The sequence below is a fragment of the Gymnodraco acuticeps genome, unplaced genomic scaffold, assembly GCF_902827175.1.
Source record: "Gymnodraco acuticeps unplaced genomic scaffold, fGymAcu1.1, whole genome shotgun sequence".
In the NCBI taxonomy this organism is placed as follows: domain Eukaryota; kingdom Metazoa; phylum Chordata; class Actinopteri; order Perciformes; family Bathydraconidae; genus Gymnodraco; species Gymnodraco acuticeps.
The window spans coordinates 590,189-608,423 of record NW_022992149.1 but is presented as its reverse complement, the minus strand read 5'-3'; the positions used below and the strand labels follow the sequence as shown (position 1 = coordinate 608,423).

General features: G+C 40.9%; 1 protein-coding gene across 12 annotated transcripts in view; it reads right to left on the bottom strand.

Annotated features, from left to right (window-relative positions):
• Positions 1-18,235, bottom strand: part of dip2a (disco-interacting protein 2 homolog A) — an 83,429-nt gene that overhangs the window by 14,636 nt on the left and 50,558 nt on the right. For 5 of the 12 annotated variants that reach the window (XM_034203982.1, XM_034203983.1, XM_034203984.1 and 2 more), the window contains exons 5-22: positions 13,820-14,089; positions 12,027-12,164; positions 10,884-10,925; positions 8,307-8,426; positions 6,910-7,107; positions 6,611-6,702; positions 6,029-6,139; positions 4,930-5,053; positions 4,736-4,845; positions 4,491-4,593; positions 3,856-3,920; positions 3,445-3,538; positions 2,704-2,823; positions 2,412-2,526; positions 1,709-1,848; positions 1,058-1,194; positions 850-930; positions 75-202 (exon numbers count right to left, since the gene is read on the bottom strand). In XM_034203982.1, the coding sequence (XP_034059873.1) occupies positions 75-202; positions 850-930; positions 1,058-1,194; positions 1,709-1,848; positions 2,412-2,526; positions 2,704-2,823; positions 3,445-3,538; positions 3,856-3,920; positions 4,491-4,593; positions 4,736-4,845; positions 4,930-5,053; positions 6,029-6,139; positions 6,611-6,702; positions 6,910-7,107; positions 8,307-8,426; positions 10,884-10,925; positions 12,027-12,164; positions 13,820-14,089 (2,188 nt within the window). Of the gene's footprint in view, positions 1-70; positions 203-849; positions 931-1,057; positions 1,195-1,708; positions 1,849-2,411; positions 2,527-2,703; positions 2,824-3,444; positions 3,539-3,855; positions 3,921-4,490; positions 4,594-4,735; positions 4,846-4,929; positions 5,054-6,028; positions 6,140-6,610; positions 6,703-6,909; positions 7,108-8,306; positions 8,427-10,883; positions 10,926-12,026; positions 12,165-13,819; positions 14,090-18,235 lie in introns of those variants that run through there. The other 7 variants (XM_034203986.1, XM_034203987.1, XM_034203988.1 and 4 more) reach the window with 5 other exon arrangements.

Here is an 18,235-nt window from a genome sequence, read left to right as displayed (position 1 = left end):
AAGAACACTGTTATGGCTGTCTTTAGATAGAAGACACATCTGTAGGGAAATGTAGGGTTTGCTTCCTCTTTTACCTTCCCCTGTACACAAACTTCATGGGCTCCACTGCCAGGGCTGTGGCCACCACATCATCTGCATTGTGTCTCCGCCCACTGACCACCATCAACCCATCCATCTTCCCCACAATAAACACAAGGCTGTCCTGGTGGGAAACGCAAAAGACATAGCATTTATATGGGGATCTTGATTATTTACCTTCATTTAAAGTACAGTGTGTAATCATCCAGTGACTTTTTGGCACTCAAAGCCAAAAAAAACTAAAGAAACTTTATTCATTATCAGCCTATTGTACACCCAATGTTTTGATATGACTTACTGTAGTCTAGCCTTGGATACATTACATTTGTGAAAGATCTTATTCTGTGCCAGATGAATGAAATACATCCTTTGCTGACGGTAAAACACCTAACAATTCTTCATCTAAACTAACAATTAAAGTAAAACATACCTTTATAGAAATATATGTAAATTATCCATGACAACCTGGGGAAGAGTCTATGGAAAGACACACTGTACTTTAGATTTCTAAGACATTTACTGGCTCAAATTAAATTAAATGTTCCTTGATTTCAGTGTGGTCCGAGCAGAAGCCTCAGATTCCAAACATGGAACATATCCATCTCAAACTATCTACACTGTTAGATACTTCTTAAGGTTAGTTTTTGTGATTTGAGTGAATTAACCCTTTACCTAATTGATGATGGGGATGTATAACAAATTAGGTCTATTTGAGTTATAGGCAGACCTATCCCTAAGTAGCATCTGCTGCCAAAAATAAATCATACTAACCGGCCCCACAAAGCCCAGCAGTGACGTTCTGGTAAAGGGTCTGTCGCTGATGGGAATCCCAGACGATGTAACTGGGATGGTCTGTAAAAAGAAACAATACAGTTCAAACATATCCCCGCATGAAGTACAAAACATGTGGAAGGAGGAAGTACATGTAAGCATTTAGACTGTGGGTTTATTTGAACAGTTCCATAAATAGGACACTAACCTCAAAGATGTTCTTGGTCATGCCCGGCAGGCCGTAGTAAGCTACGCCCGTGCAGCCGGAGCTCATGCAGATCTCTCCCACCTCGTCAGTCTGACAGAGATAGGGCGTCCCTTCTACCCGCACCACACACACCAGAGCTGGAGACAGGGAAGGATGACAGGGTGGGGCATTAGGAGCAATAGATATCATTTAAAGTAGATGTCTAAATTGGTACATAGATTCCTATTTCGATAGCTTGATTCTTAACCTCTGGGAAAACGTTATTTAGTTAATCATTAGGTAAAGTTTATTTCAGAAAATCATTTTTTTTAATTATTTGAAATAATTGCTTTATTATGGTCAGAGTTTCTTTAATACCGTTTTAATGTTGTATTATATTATAAACAATAAGCATTTGCCTCATGTTTTTACATAAACAGATGTAGAAGAAACCATCAAACAAGATCATTTAATAATTTAAATGTCAACATTTACATAGTGGAAGTGAGAACCCTTCTGTGTCTTTTATTTTTAATATCCTAATACATCTTATCTGATTGCCTCCATTCTCCGGGGACACACAATGATGTGAATTCAAAATGATCTTTTCATCTTCAGAATCTTCCTCGGCAACGGCACCAAAATGTTAATAAGCAGCGCAGTGTATCATACCTCCGGGCATGACCTGTCCCACATCCTGCACTGTGAGGACAGAGAGCTTCTCCTCTGTGTCCACACGGATCACACTGTGGCTCAGCCCCCCCATAGACAGCACCGCCTTTCCTGGAGGAGGAACACCCATTTCTGGAGGTCTGCAGAGAGTAGACATCACAGTTACACTCCTTATTACTGAACACAGTGACACACATAGGAGGATATGGACTTAAAGAGATCTGTAACGTATTGCCCTTCATTTCCTGATCATGTCAAACAAAACATATCATGCCAGTTCCATCTTAGTTCATGAAATACAGCTCTACCTTAGTACTTTGTCTCTATTGCAGAAGTACTGAGACCTTAAAAAGAGGTGAATGGTTTTGGTAGAATATGACGACTATGTAAAACTGGTAGACACTCTCAAATATTAATCAAAAAGGCTTTTCTCTTTCACATACATAACCTTTTTGAAGCATGTTTTTTAAGTCAAGCTCTCATCCTGATCAGCCAAGAGCTGAGACATCCTATCCTTTTTTTTTTTTTAAAACAATATTTTTATACATTTTCCCGACATCCTATCCTTACAGGCAGTACAAATCTTCCTCCTTTGCTTGGAGTATCCAGCTAATCTCATACTGTGGTGTGATTGTATAACACAGTAAGACAGTAAGTGGTGGTGGGTTTCCTTTTCTTATACAGTGCAGTAATAGCAGCTCACCTGCGGATGGCGACAGTCATGGCTTCTGAAGAGCTGGCACATGGACAGATCACCTCAGGTCGCAGCCCACGTGCCTGAAACACGTTGAGGAAGGCGTCGCAGGAGGAGATAGACCCTGTGATGGCAATCAAACACACACACACCAACACACACACAGACAAACAGACACATAGATATTCAGAGCCACACAGATATGCAGGCAAACACACACCAACAAATCAGTGATAATCTTTTATGGCTTCAGGCTGTCTACAGAGGTATTTTATAAATGAGAACCTGCAGATGGACTCACATGGGTTAGCTCCGTCAGCTACGATTAGCATGCGCAGCGAGCTCAGGCTGATGTCTCTCTGATCTCTCTGGGCCAGCAGAGACCAGTGCATGTCCCTCGACTTCACCACTGCAACCCGCGCTGTGCAAGGGGACACAAAGACAAAGGTTCACAATAGAGTCATCCAATCAAAATGTCTGTCAACAAGCTTGAGAGCCAATCACAGATCACAAAATCTGACAGCAAATAGCAGAGTGGATTGAGTCGGTTACCAACAGGTGACTCAGCGAAGCTTGGACTAGAAAGTAGACGTATTTTTATTCAACGCAGCCTCCTGTCCTCGACCTCCACTGGGCTAATACAATCAATGAGTCTAACAAACGGCTGCTTCCATCTATCCTCCACTGTCAAATGCCTTGTGCAAATCAGAACTGTTAGGAGAAATAAGCTCTTTATGGACGCCAGCTTTAATCTCACACAGATACTAACATTAACTTAATGATGGGTAAACTGCCAGCTACCAAAGAGTTTTTCTCTGACATTTCTCATAAAAAACCTGTAAAGATGTATGTGCCAAGTAAGATACAATGCACTACAATAGGTGGCAGAACGTTCTCTACTGAATAGCAACACATACATGGCTTTACCCTTCAATTAGATACAATTAGGTAATAGTTTATCCTATATTAAATCTAGTTCAAAGGGCTAAGATGCAGCAGGAAAGGTGAAAAGGGACAAATGTCAACGAGTATGGACCCTCACCTTTGTATATGTGGACCTTCTGTATCCAGGAGAGCGGGTTGACTTTCATCAGGGAGTAAGGAATGCTGATCACGTGCATCCGATTCATGACACTCTGCCATGAAAACAGGCAAGCGTCGCATAATAATCAAAATATGTCATAGGTTAACTTTATCACATGATTAATGTAATTTGTTCATAAGATAAATGTAATAAGATTCCACTGCATGTTTGAAACCAGGCTGAATTGAGTATGCATGAACATTTTTAAAGGTTTTAAACTCTTTTGTTATGGGACAAAACTTTTCTCATCAGGAAGTTATTAGTTGTAATGTTTATAGGAAAAATGGCAGTGAGATAAATCCAATTTTTATATCAGCAATCTGAGCATGGATGTATATTTCCGATTATTTAACCCTTAAAACCACTCACAGTAAGAACACCATGCCATAATCCTCCTTCTCTCTTGAAGTCCAGGACGTTGGTTATGGTCTCGGCTGCAAATCACAAAGGAGATTTTGCCAATATTAGCGTTTGAGACATTTAATCTAACATTCATTTTCTTCCCTAGTGCAATCACACATGATTCCATTACTTTTACACAAACAAACAAGCTTAATAAAAGATGAATACATCCTAATTTGAGCACTTTTGGATTTGTTGAAGCACCAAACTAAGTTACAGAAAACTGGTGCAGTTATTTAAGGAAAAACTGGGACACCAGAGGAGAGGAGGTGCCTTACATTCTCAGAGCAGCTGCATTTATTAAACTAGACTGTAGTTACCCTCTGATTGGATCTGTAATACTATAATATCATAGATTATCCTATGAATGTTCTCAGTGTTATCTAACCTGGGTTATAAATAACAAGATAGCACTTCCTTGAATGAATACTTTTTTGGTGCCACAGATTTCTCATTGCTAAATCTGGATAAGATGTCTGTTCTTCTTTTCTGTGTCTTGCCGAGCTGAAGTAATGCTCTTCTCCATGTCAGGAGAATGAATAAATGATGGAGAAAAACGCAGGGTGAAAGGAAGTATGGGTACTTGGATGTGTCCTCCTCACCTTCAGTGTAGCCGCAGGCCTGTGTGAGGGCGTGACAGTGAGCCAGCATGGCTGCATTCGACACTGTGATCCCCATGGTGCTTCCCTCCTTGCTGGTTTTATACTGGATGTTAGAAACAGGGAACAGCCAACAGCTAAAATCAGTGATTTGTACCTAAAACTATCTTAAAAAACATAAAATATGCATACAATGTCATACATCTCAACTAGCTTTATTGGTCAAATCATCAGTAAACTACACTTACCTCTATGTAGGCTATGTCATTACTGGCTTCCCGTATTGGAGGATGCCAGTCTTTAGGAGGCTTCACAACATGTTTTCCATCCGTCACAAACCAGAGCAACCGAGGCCATCCTGCAGAGCGGGAGACATAAAGTCTGTTCAAACTGAATGTAACTATACAGAGTGTCAAAAATAAAAAGATGAATCAGATTTTACCTTTGAAAGTGGCAACCTCCCCTGTCTGTGCTTTTGGCAAGCCTTTCTGACAAGCATCAGTGGTCAGAGCCAGCGTGACGCCACAGCTGCCTAACAGAAAGCCGATCTGTTGACTTCCTGCATCCTATGATTCAAATAAGGATGAAAAGCTGAAGTTCATACTGGCTGAAACTTTGGTAAACAGTGTCAGTTACACAACAATCAACTATTGAGAAACAATTCAGAACATGTCAACTTTGAGAAGGAAGAGCCCATGTGGGAATTGTAACAAGGAGCTTAAGAAGGACAACGAACGAAGAAACCTCAGAGCGTGGTACATCAATGAAGCAGCAGGTTAGAAAGCAGAGTGACGGCCAATCACTATTAAAAAGTGTACTGCGGAGCATCACAGCCCAATCGTAGCGGGAAAGAAGCCGACGATCAGACACACGCTCAATCATATTTGATCGGCTGTGCAAATGAGCTTACAGCTAGACTTGGCAGAGCAAAGCATACTGTGCAGAAAAGCAAGAACAAATGTAAGATGGAGAGAGTGGGAGTGGGAAGAAAACACAGAAAAATAAAGAAGGATTAAAAGAGTGAGGTTGGAAAAATGTGAGTTGGCAGAGTGAGCTAGGGAGGGGGTGAGAACAATTGGCCTGTGATCTAATGTTTTGACTGGCATTACACATCATTTCACCTCACTCAAATCTCATTAATTACAGCACAGCGTCTTCCAACAGCGTACTCATGAAGGGCAAATAAGAACAGGCATTAGTATTCAGCCTGTGTAACTGCTGTGGCAGGATTTGGTTCACTTTCAGTTGATGGATGGATTTGAAACTGCAATGCATCACCAGAACATAAATAGAACAATTAAAGGTAATGCCGCTGGGGTTGTGATTATGCAACTCATTACTAAAAAGGCATTTGGTTTTTGGGGAGGGACAGATATTCTGGGATATTAGAATAAATCAGCAACAACTGTGCATATCCTTTGAATGACACATTTAGAGGGCTACATGACCAGCAGGGGTCACTACTGCTCTTCACTGGTTATGTAGAGCGGCACATGTTTTTTAAAGTTGACACATTCCCAGGAGATTTTATTTGCTTTTACCTTTCTGGTCAGCGGCACTTCGATAGGCACAGGTACCAACTCTGCTAGGAGACATCCGTAGAAGGCCACCATGAACATCACAGGGTCGTTGTTGGGGAAAACCAGTGCAACCTACAGACGCATCACAGACAGGAGATGTTATGGTACCATGTTAAGCAGTTTGTGTTTAATTTAAAGTATGTAAGGAAAGGGGCATAGTGTGTAGCGTAAATTATTAACAAGATGTGAAATCAACAGTTGATTCCCCTCACAAGAAATCAAGTTGTAGTGTTGTTTTTGTAAAGATATAAAAACGAATTAGAACTCATTCGATGGAAATTGAGCAGTGACACGCAGTCTTCTGCAAGGGAGCAATCAAAAACATAAAGATTCCAAGTAGGCTGACTAGATTATAATATGTTCGTGGCTTAATGACTAGCCATCAACATTTACTAATTTGTATTATTAATAATAATACTCAAAGGAAATACAGTTGCTGAAAATCATTTTACAAGCCTCAGCCAAATGCTTTAAATTGCAATGAAATATACAGTATAACATTCCACCTTCCAGCATTAAGCAACGTTTTAAATCATGACTCACTCTGTCTCCTGGCATGAGCAAAGGCTCATTTCTGGTACTCAGCTTGTTGAGAAGCGTGTAGGCCAGCTTCTGACTTCTGGTCCATAGTTTACCTACACAGGTGAATACAGTGTCAAATATTCAAGTTCATTTAACAACCCCGAGACCCACAAAAAAACATACACAATAGATAAGAATGATTACAAAATAATGTATGTAGATACAGACGCATCCTTGTCCATTATTTGTGCGAATAAAAACTCACACAAACAGATGTCAACAGGGGATAATATAGCCCATCATTCACAGGTTATACCTACCATAGGTGAGCGTGTAGACGGGCTTGCCAGCATTGTCGAGTGCTGTAAGACAGGGGCTCTTGGGATGAGTGGTGCCCCATCGCTGTAAGGCTGCTGGTAAGGAGGGAGGCCAGTTGTTTACCACCTCCAGAGGCTCTCCTTCCAGGGGACTCATGTGCTGGCCTTCTGGTCTCGGCTGGTTGGGATCTGATTGCTGGACTGCAATGGAAACAAGAGAAAAAGGGGCATCGGTGTGAGGGTGGTTCGATGTATTTGTCTGTTACATTACATTACAAAGTAAAAGTAAAAGTGTTCTTCTTAAATTCAAGATAAATTGAATTGAGTAACTGACAAAAAATAAGTTTATTTTGTAGGTGATGTATTCCTTGAAGGGTAATACAACGAGTATGGGGATTGAATGACAGCGACATGGAACGATGGGAGAGGAAAGCTGGAGGATTAAAATTGAGCTGAGATCTGGTCTTATCTGTCTTAGCTGCCTTAGATTCCAAATCCTGAAAAACGTAGAGAAACCTTTGCCTTTCAATAAGCCGTAACTCCCTTCATCCTTTACCTCCCCTCTCTTCATGCGACCAGCACCCTACTCACTTTTGATCTCTCCATCACTATCCTCACTCTTAACGCTCTGGTAAGTGGAATTCAGAACTGCTTAACTGAGCTGGCAAACACCTCCATCAGGTACAGATAGTGTTAGGCCTGCCAACGTTTCTGCTCTCTTTTTTTCTGCTCGCATCAAGCAGACCACCGAGGCTTGCCATGCCACAGTTCCTGTGCCAACATCAGGAAGGCTATACAATTTCCTGCTGATGCATTACTATTCCTGTCGCTTATTCATTTTTACAGTGTTTACTCAGCCTGGCAGAGTACCACCCAAAACCCATTTGGGCTGGCTGGAATGGAGGAAATGGTGAGAGGGGGCACGTCCGGGTTGTGTGTGTGTGTGTGTGTGTGTGTGTGTGTGTGTGTGTGTGTGTGTGTGTGTGTGTGTGTGTGTGTGTGTGTGTGTGTGTGTGTGTGTGTTTGTATTACCTAACCACTCCCTTAGCACACCTGGTGGTCTCAGCTTCACCCTTGACAAAATAACACATACCACATACACCTAAAAGTGTATCTTAACTGTTTATTTAACAGGCGTGATTTGGTCAATATCATATTTTTATCTCGGCTGCAACAAGAATTATTATTAAATCAGGAAAACACCACTGACAGCTACAAATAAATTAGACAACATCTTTAAGCCCATGTGGCTGTCTAACTCAAGAGTGTTTTGATAAAATGCAGCTTTTAACTGCTGAAGTCCTGATCAGTATGCCGATCACACCACAGAAAGACGGGTGCTATATTTCATGATTTATTGATTTAATAGAAGCAATGTAATTGCTTTCAGGCCGGCTTACCATCCAAAAGCTCCTCAAAGTCGTCGACAAAGAACTCTCGCAGCGGCGGTCGCTTTGGTCTCTTCAGAGTGTTGAGCAGCTGTTGGATTTTGGAGGAGACGCGACTGTTGACTGGAACACCTACACAATTAGATTGGAGAGGAATAAAAGAAAAGTGTAGGGGGGAATAAACATGGCGAGAAAAGGATATGGAGAGAAATGCAGACATGAAGAGGAGTGGAAATAGATAGAAAAGACATATTGATTGATGGATGGATAAAGTGTGGGAAAGGAAATGGATGAGGGAAGACAGAAAAAGAAAAGAGAAAAGTTCAGTGATGTGCTCTGATGTGACATACAGGACCACCAGCTGTCACTCACATCGTACCAAGACAACAAAACAGTGGACCTCGAGGTTCTCTACAGTCACCTGGAGGTCAAAGGTTACAGTCTTTCAGTCTCGATACTTTCTAGAATCACAGACAAAACTCACAGGCGATAAATCACAAAGTAAGGCGCCGCCTAGCCTGCTGCCTAGCAACAAAGATGTCCTCCTTGCAGTAAGTGACTCATGAGGTGTCTCTAAAGGTGTGTGTTTCAGATTCGCTCTATACAATTCTTAATGTGGGAGGCTAAATCCAACTTTAGTAGAATTGAAAGCAATGATTCAATCCAAGTATCTGGTTAATTACTTATTAAATAGAATAACTTTCCTTGCAAATGTGAAAAGTGCTGTTTTCAGGCTTTTTAATTACCACTTCTCAGTTTTATATTATATATATATATAGAAATTAAATGTATTGGGATAATGATGTTAAAGTGAATATATCTATGGGGATATAGACTGACCAACAAGCGATGTAAAGACAACACCTTGGAATGGACCAGAACAAACGATTAATTAAAAATAATAATCAGCAGATTAACCAAAAATTCAAGTAATCTTTGGATGCAGCCCTTAACTTTACCCCAGTTTGATCAAAATATGCAAGTTATTTGATGAGTAGGTTCAAACTGCTGAACCACAACATAAATGCAACACTCAAAAGCAATAATCGCAGAGACATGGAGCTTTATAAAGACATAAGAACATAATAAATAAGCAGGACAGGAGCGAAACAACACACGAGGCAGTGTTCTGTTAGATTTCCTTCACATTTTTAGACATGGACGTGCAGCCTATAGTCATCATTGGACATAATTTCCTCCATCTGAATTCATACTTAGTTTGGGAGAGGTGGTCTGTCAGACATTCCAGACAGCCACAGGAGAAGGCCACAGCTGCATGCAGCGTGCCTGATCTATCTTACTATAATAAGCCTGGCTCAGACACACTCTGCCTCCTCATGCAGCGACAGATGTACTGGGAATAGACGCGTGGGGGGTCAGATCTGCACCTGATGGGCCAATTAGAAAGCCCCAGGCACACAGGACAACATCTGAGGGCCCTGAACCCCACCCACTCAGGTGCCATGATCGTTAATATAATAGCCAACCAGGAACTTCTTATGATGATGACTACATTTAAAATATCATCATTTATCCACCCACAACATTAAATTACTAAAGCAAACACTGGCCTTAGGAAAAAATGACACACCACATCTTTGCATAAAAAAGCAAGAATGGCCTTATTCTACCTTATCTTTTGTTTACAAATCCCATGGAAAGACCAAAACCAATAATGGTTGGTCCATGTTTAAATATTTGACAACCTCCTCACCCTGACTTTGGCTCTAAGCCACAAGCTCATTTGTTCCTACTGATGTTGCAATTATGTAAAAACAGTTGACAATTTATTCTTTCATTGTCACCAAGTCATTAACTAACACAGCAGGGCATTTGTTGGGGACTGTTTTCAGCCATGGATTAATAAACATTTGGTGCTATACTGAGAATGAACAACAAAAGCAAGTATTTATATCATAATGAAGGAACGTGTCACCCAGCGCTTGTTCTGTGTTTTTCCTAGTTTTTGCACAACATTGAAGGCAAAGCTGAATATCATACTTTTCATACAAAGACAATACTTGAGACTTGGATAAGTGTTTTGTTTTGGACAAACATGCTCCAGCAAGAAAACAACACTTATAGTGCCACTTTCTAAATCCAGATGGACCCAAAGTTACTGTGTGGTATGTTTTCCACACCCAACTATTTGTTCAAATGGCAACAGTGCTAGACGGCTGCCATCAAAGAACCCACCCTGTGGCTACAGGCTACTAGGCTTGTGTCACAGTAGTGAGAATCACAAACTGACTGAAGTGTAAGTGTGAGCGCAGAAGCCAGTATGTCAACATGCTAATTATTCACAACTCTGAATAGTTACACATGGCATGGATAACTAAGGTCTCTTCACAGTCTGCTTTATCATTACCAATTCTAAGAGGTTAGACTTGTAGATGCTATCAATGCTAAAGCCGTAACACACTTTATTACACACACAATCATAAGACTGTAGCTCTACATATATTTTAGACAAGTGCTAGACCTGACAATGGAAGCGAAGGCAGCAACACACACAGACATACATGCGCACACACAGCAGAGTGCACATATAGAAGACTGCCATAGAGTTGGAAGAACTGTTATAAATACCATCCATTAAAGTGAGGGATCCTTCACTTCGCCACTGACAGCCTGGAGGAGAGACACATCAGGATGTCAACGAAACAGTCCTGCTAACTTTGTGTGTGAGTGTGCGATAGAGAAATCTACCAACTGCCAGACACAAGTGAGAGCAGGCTTAGACGCCAAGACAAAGATTGTTGTTGTTGCACCAGAACAACAAATACGATTTATTTATTCGTATGATGTGTGAAAACTTGCATAAGCAACGTGGGTTTGAAACATCTTGAAAACCGCACAGCCAAACAGAAGGGATACCAATGACACATCTTTAAACACTCTCTTCCCCTTTATGTCAGCAGGGTGGGATGGTTCAGCATTTATTTGCACTGAAAACGCAGCCAACGCACACATTCTTAATGACAGAAGATGGATGGCATGAAGTTAATGTTCCAGTTTTCAGACTGCTGGCTTATTTTATACATTGGCTATTAATTCAAAGCTCTGATGTTGAACGAATGGAGATGGAGAGAGCAGGAACACATTGGAGCTGCTTTTAATGACTTCTCGAAGGGATTGTCCTCCATGGTAACTCTCTGAGGACAATTAACGCTATGCAAATCACTGTTCAAACATACTGTATAACTGATGAATGAGAAAAGTTGAATTAATACTGAGAGAAAATAACTAGTTATGACACATCCTCATAGTGATTTCACTGGTTATACATCTGTACAGCTTCTGAAACAGCTGGCAATATATTTTGTGGATAAGAGTTCGCTGTGAGAGAATTATGAATAAGAAATGTTATGATAAGCTGTTCATGTTATGCACTGATTGACAAATAACATGAAAAAAAGACTCTTAGACCTGACGATTTTAGGACTCAAGTGAAACAATTCCTGTGTAAATCATTATCAATTGTGTTTTGGTAGTGTCTATGACACATTAGGCATTAGGGAGAAGACATATTTTCTTTTTGGAAGGGGTTGGAGAGGTGCAGTGTTACCATGGCAACACAAGAGGGTCAGTCAGCAGCTTGGGCCAGTCTGAGAGGCAGACTGACTAAGAGGAAGACAGAGGGGAAGACAGCAGGGGAGAAAGGAACATGAGTGCGTTTCTGTGTGTGTTTCTGTGTGTTTCTCTGTGTGTTTGTGTGAGTCAGAAACTCACCATCTGCGGTCTCCATGACGCTGGTGTGGTGGTTGTTGCCCCGGGAAATGCCCCGCACCGAGGCCACCTGGGGCCGCTCTGCATGAAGCGAGGAGCGCTCCAACAGCCCCGTCACATCGGGGGGCGCTGAGTGGTTATCTGTGATGAGTGGGGCGTCGGGGGTTAAAAGGGCAAACTCCAGGCCTACTTAGGCTAGCTCTAATATATAGAAATCTGCTTTAGGAGCAAATAATCTGATCCAAAAACTTGGGGATTTGATAAGGAGGCTTAATGTCTTCTCAAAGTAGTCTTTACCTGCAGAAGACCTTTAACAAGAATTTCACTTATGCCATGCTAATGAAAAAATGGCTTCTAATCAGCAGATGCATTACCCTCAGTAAGGAATGTATCCATGGCAACAAGATGCCTGTTTAGTTTGATTAATAGGCTAAGGCTTTCATTTGTTGCCGTTAGTGGTAAACTATAAAAAGTTTGCCTCACAATGATTTCCATTAATTACATAATTGACCTTGTAACTTATTCAAACCAAATGTGACTCTTATAGAAATTATAAACACTTGAAAATGCTACATTGGCAAAAGAAAAGGGGGTTTATAAAGTAAACGTGTTCACACTGAAGGGCTATGGTAGCAGTGTTGTTGGGCCCAGACAAAAAAAGAAAATGGTGATGTACGGGCTGAGGTTCCCTTTGAAGAATGTAATGCCTTTTATGTGTACTATATTGACTATATATATTAGCACAACACAAATGAATGATTTCAAAGCGTGTGATGATGGCCTACTAGTCATTGTTTATAGCTGAAGTGAATGACAGACAGAGTTTGAGGGGTCAGGGGACAGGATAATAGAGGAGATTTATTTACAGCCACATTCAGCACCAGTCACTGCTTCTACTTTATGACAGCAACCTTGAGGGGGGGACAGGCTGGACAGAAATCTGACAGCTCCATCCTAATAGTATCGTCTGCCAGCACACACACATCAACACACACATACACGAGCAAGACACCATTTCACTTTGCTGCTGTTTGAGAGACGTATGGAGATGAATCCAGTGAGTCTCATTAGCTAGATACTTGTATGGAAGTGGCTGTGTGCCCTTTCACATGACTGGATGACAGTGAGATGGCAGAGGGAGACGACTAATTAGAGAGATGTTAAATAAAACTCTGCCGCATGTTTTCTTTGTCTTGCCTCAAGTGCGTTTATGCTTCTATATGGAGATAAGGCATTGTAAGTAGCAGATGTGTAAGACAGCGCTGTCTGCCTGCGATGGAGCTACAGTTATATAAATAGCTGTCTGAGCAACACAATACAAGTTAAGATGTCAACTTTGACAAGACATCAATTCTGATTGGCTGGCTCAACTTATGCTTTTTCAGCAAAAAAGCCAGACAATGGAAAAAGTGAAAAAAGATCTGCTTGCCGACTCAGATTCATTCATTTATTTAGACGGAAGGATTCAAAACCATACGAGTAAGCAGGGGATTCTGCAGGCTTGCTGAAGGACTGTATAGGAATTGTATTCTACCCTGAACAGGCAATTAAAACTGAATCAATACGTATCCTTCTACAATTAAAATTGAGAATGATATAAGAATAAAACAATATTTGAAAAAAACCTCAAATGTTGTTTTGTTGCCTGAGACCACTTTTTATTCCATTTCTACAACACCTTCCGCTTACTACAACAACAACCTGGGATGAGGGCTGCGTCAATTAAAGGGGACAAGAACAAACAGATCGAGCAGCCGTAAGGTGATGTTGTGTGAGACTGTGTGTGTGTCACTGACCTAGCTGGGTGTGTGCCATGAGGTCGGCCAGTGCGGTAGCTGCGGCGTTCGCGTTGAGGGCTGCGTGGGCAGTGGTGTTGGTGGTGTTGACGGATCTCCCTCCCGGATGTGATGAGGTGGATGACGCGGAGGATGAGGTGGACGAACCCTGGATGACACGGTTAAACCAGTGCTCCACGGCTGGGTGGCCGTGGCCCTGGTAGGGCGTGGAGGTGGCCAGACGTCCCTGCCGGCGCAGCGAACCCTCGTCTTCTGACGCCGAGGAGGTGTCTGTGTTTGACAGGTACAGACAGGGCAGCGTCACAACAGTGGACAGAGATATGGAGCCGCAGGATTTAGATGATATGCTGATGATACATTATTATACTTATACATACTGGAGAGAGTACATATAAGCTAGTAGGATGGCCAGATGTTTGAAATGGAAATGGACGTTGTAAAGCTCGGAGATGATATGTTGTTTAATGGGTCATGTCTTCACTGGTATTGTATGTATTGGATATTTGTTTGCCTCTAAAAGTAGCCTCAAAAACACACAACATAACATTGTCCTTTGCAATGTATACAGTATGTGTATTATAAACAGGGCCGTCCCTGGCGAACATGAGGCCCCACGCAAAGTTATATGATGAGGCCCTCTGTTGCTTGTGGAGCCTCGCAGCGGCGAAGCCGTACCGCGCCACACTAATTGCGCCGCATAAGCGCATAGGTGCGCCGCATTTTCGGCTCAGTTGAGGCTCCCTAATCAAGCTGAGGCCCCCTCCGCAAGTTGAGGCCCCACGCAGTCTGCATGATCGGCCTGTAGGGAGGGACGGCCCTGATTATAAATGATACATTGTGATAGCCTTCAACAAGAATGTTTTTAATTTCTAGACAGGAGAATGTCAATAACAAGAGGTGAGTTTGTGCACACTGACAGTAGGCTTACGTAACTTAATCACAGGTATTCGACTAACAAAGGTCTCTTTATAAGATACACATTCATATTAATCTTAGGAATGTTAAAAACAGCCCTCAAAATATGGATGTTTAATACAAAACATTGTACTTACATATTATCAAACAGGTACAGGTATTCCTGCTTGAAGGTGTTTTTGCACACCAAACATCAACTGAAATAGCATGACCAATTTTCCTATATGATATTGTATTAAGACTTTGCTAATGTAGTGTATGTTTAAGTTATTATGGCTTGCACTCAAACTCAGTCACTGATGATTTTACTGTCTGTCCCTTGAGGCAGCTGAGCAGTTGGTTTAGGCAAAAATAGCCTGAAACAGGAACGACTTCAAAGCAAGGTAAGGATCATTCAAACACAATCCACGTCATCTCCAAAGCTCCCAGAAATCTCGTATTTTCTACATCGTTACTCAAGTTACACATGAGCAGTTTGAGATTACTATTCTTTGAACTGAGTTCAATGAAAGGGCTGAACAGGCTTAGACATCAACCATGTGATAAAATAAACATATGTTTTCACCAAGAAAGTTCTAATTTGACCCCATTACTCATCAACCATGACCCATATAATGTATAAAACTCATTAATGTCCACATATTATACAAGTCCTAGCACATGTGCATAGACTTTACAGAACAACGCCTAACTAATGTGGAAAACATATCCCAAGTCCACAGGATGAGAAATAGATTTTCTGAAAAAGAGAGATCAAGCCTGTTTATGATCACGTCTCTTGATGTTCTCCAAACTAATGAGACTTTTTCATCTTGATCTGTCTTCTCATCACTCAGTATGTGGTGGACAAGTAAATTCAATGAATGAGAAACTATTCAGAGTATTTTTCAGGCTTACTTGTGCCCTTGCAGAGGCTTTCAGAGCAAGGCTGGAGCAGGTTTGATTATAACAAGCTGGAATGTAATGTATCTACAACCAGCGGACCCACGGGGGTTATCTCACATTTATGATTCTGTTTGTTATTCCTCTGCCTCTCTCCAATCAGTCTCAGAATCTCAGTAACCTTGACACAGTTACACAGAGGGAGAGGGAAAGAGAGGGTCAGAGAAGAAAAGCAAAGCAGAAATAGAGAGGTGGAAAGAATTGAAAGGAAACTGAAAAAGTGAAGAGGTATTAGTCACAGAAAACTACGACAAAAACAAGAATAGATAGTAAAGAGTGAGTCAGAGATAAGGTCGGGCATTGAAGGGGGATTAGGAGGTAAGGAAGAATATAAGAAAAAGAGAAAACCTAAGCAGAGATAGATTTCAATTACGCTTGCTCACTAATTTGTTTAGGCAATAAAGTCAGGTCCAATAAAGATATAATACTAAATCGAATGAAGCTTCAACCCAGCAGTCAAATTATTGAGGTTGTTTTCCCTGAATCATCTATAAAAGAATCAATCCAATCCTATTGGCTGAAGCAACTTCATAATGGTTGGTCCCAAAAGGTCACTATACTGACGCACAAATTACATCCTACACACTTGTGCCAGTCCAGATTCAATCGATGCTTCATCTATGTAGTGTACATTGTAAATGTAAACATCAAAGTGGAGCTACAGGAGAAGTCAGGAGACCACAGAAAGATGCATTTCCAATTAAAGATCGGCATGACCTGATGCCACTGTGTTAAAGATCGGCATGACCTGATGCCACTGTAACCATTTCTATTGGTTGCTTATTAAAGATTAAACAAAGACAGTAGACTTCATTATCCCCAGGGCCCAGGAGTTCAAAACTTTTAATCCCTATCTGATCAGATCAGATTTGGATTTTTGGGAGTTCAAAACCAAACAACAGGATTAGGATCATTTTGATATCCGATCAGATCAGGAAATCCAATCCAAGCTTTAATCTGGATTACATTTTCAAAACGGGTAGTTCAAACCGACAACACAGGATTGGGATCAGTTTGATCCCAAACAACTGGATTATCCTGATCCCACCAGAGGGGTGGATTTCCAGTGGATTACCAGAGCAAAATGTAGGCCTACTGTACCATTTATTTAAAAATATGTTTCAATATAAATAAGATGGCAAAGTTTGTTAACTGAAATAATACACAATTTTTAGCCTTCATGGCAAATCAATTTTATTTTTCATTTTTTGGTCACGTTTGTGGTGGCCTATTTTGTTTTCAACCAAATATTGATGACATAAATGTTTATGCTCATGAAAGTATCACAACAAAGATTGTCAATCACAAATGTAATTTAGATTAAAGCAAAAATATCTTCAACAAAAAAAAAGTCCATCATCTGTCATCACCTTTCAAAAGTAATTGCGTAATTGTCTTCCTTGTATTATTTTTCATGTCCACTAGATGGTGATCGGTAGGATTAAAGCACTGATATTCAGGATCTAGTCATCTTGAAAAATCGTAATCTGGATCAGGGTGATCCTATCCTGAATTGCTTTGAACTCCAGGGACAAACTCTGGCCAACTTGTCTGATCCTGGATCACAAAAAATGGGAATTCAAAATCTAATCGGATCTGATTGAGATTAAAAGTTTTGAACTCCTGGGCCCTGGAGACCATGAATGTCTATTCCAAATCTCAGCGCAAATTCAAAAGTTGTTGTGATATTTTAATCCAAAATAAGGTAGTGGATTGGCCACTGACAAACCAACATAATATTCCTTAGAGAAAAAATGCTGCTAGCATTGCTAAAATACTTTGTTATACTAATTTCTAAGTAACGCAACTTTTCCAGTGTGCTAACCAGTTGCTGCCATTATCCATAAAACCCAGAAGAGCACCAGATTTTTTTTATGTACAGTATGTAAGTAATGGTGGTCTGTTAGTCAAACTTATGTACCTTCTCCTTTAGGTGACTCAGTGTGACTGAAAACAACCACTCAGAGACCCCCTCCTTCTCCTGTTTAAACCCCAATGTCTGAGCTCTTAATCTGTTTACTCGCTCCACCGCTGTGTCCCCTCTCTTTACCCAAGACATGAGGCTCGAAGGCCCCCCACCAATTAACTCTTATACACCAATGATGAAGCCACCGCAGAGAGACTGGTAAGTTTTCTGTCATCACATCTTGCACAGAGAGCTTACTGACTGATTGAAGATTGAAGATAAAATACTTTCTTTTCCAAAAAGAGAGCTTTGAGAGGCCTTGAACATTGCAACAAGAAAAGCAAAGAACGCAGTCAAATGACCTTAAAATGAACTGACCCACAACACAAATGGCTATAAAAGCAGGAGAAAGGTTAGACATTTTGAGACTATGTTAAAAATCTGATTATGCATCCATTATGCAAATCATGTGGGAAGCTCTGCCTGGAAACACAGCAGTGAGAACTGAGCCCTTTATAGTCACAAAGAATAGACACATTCATCAAAATGCATATTTATTCCATTGGCAATGCCTCGCGACATCATCTTCCACCACTGGGAACAACAGTGTCAGCAGTTTAGCCTTCAATGCTCAGGTCAGAACATGTAAACAA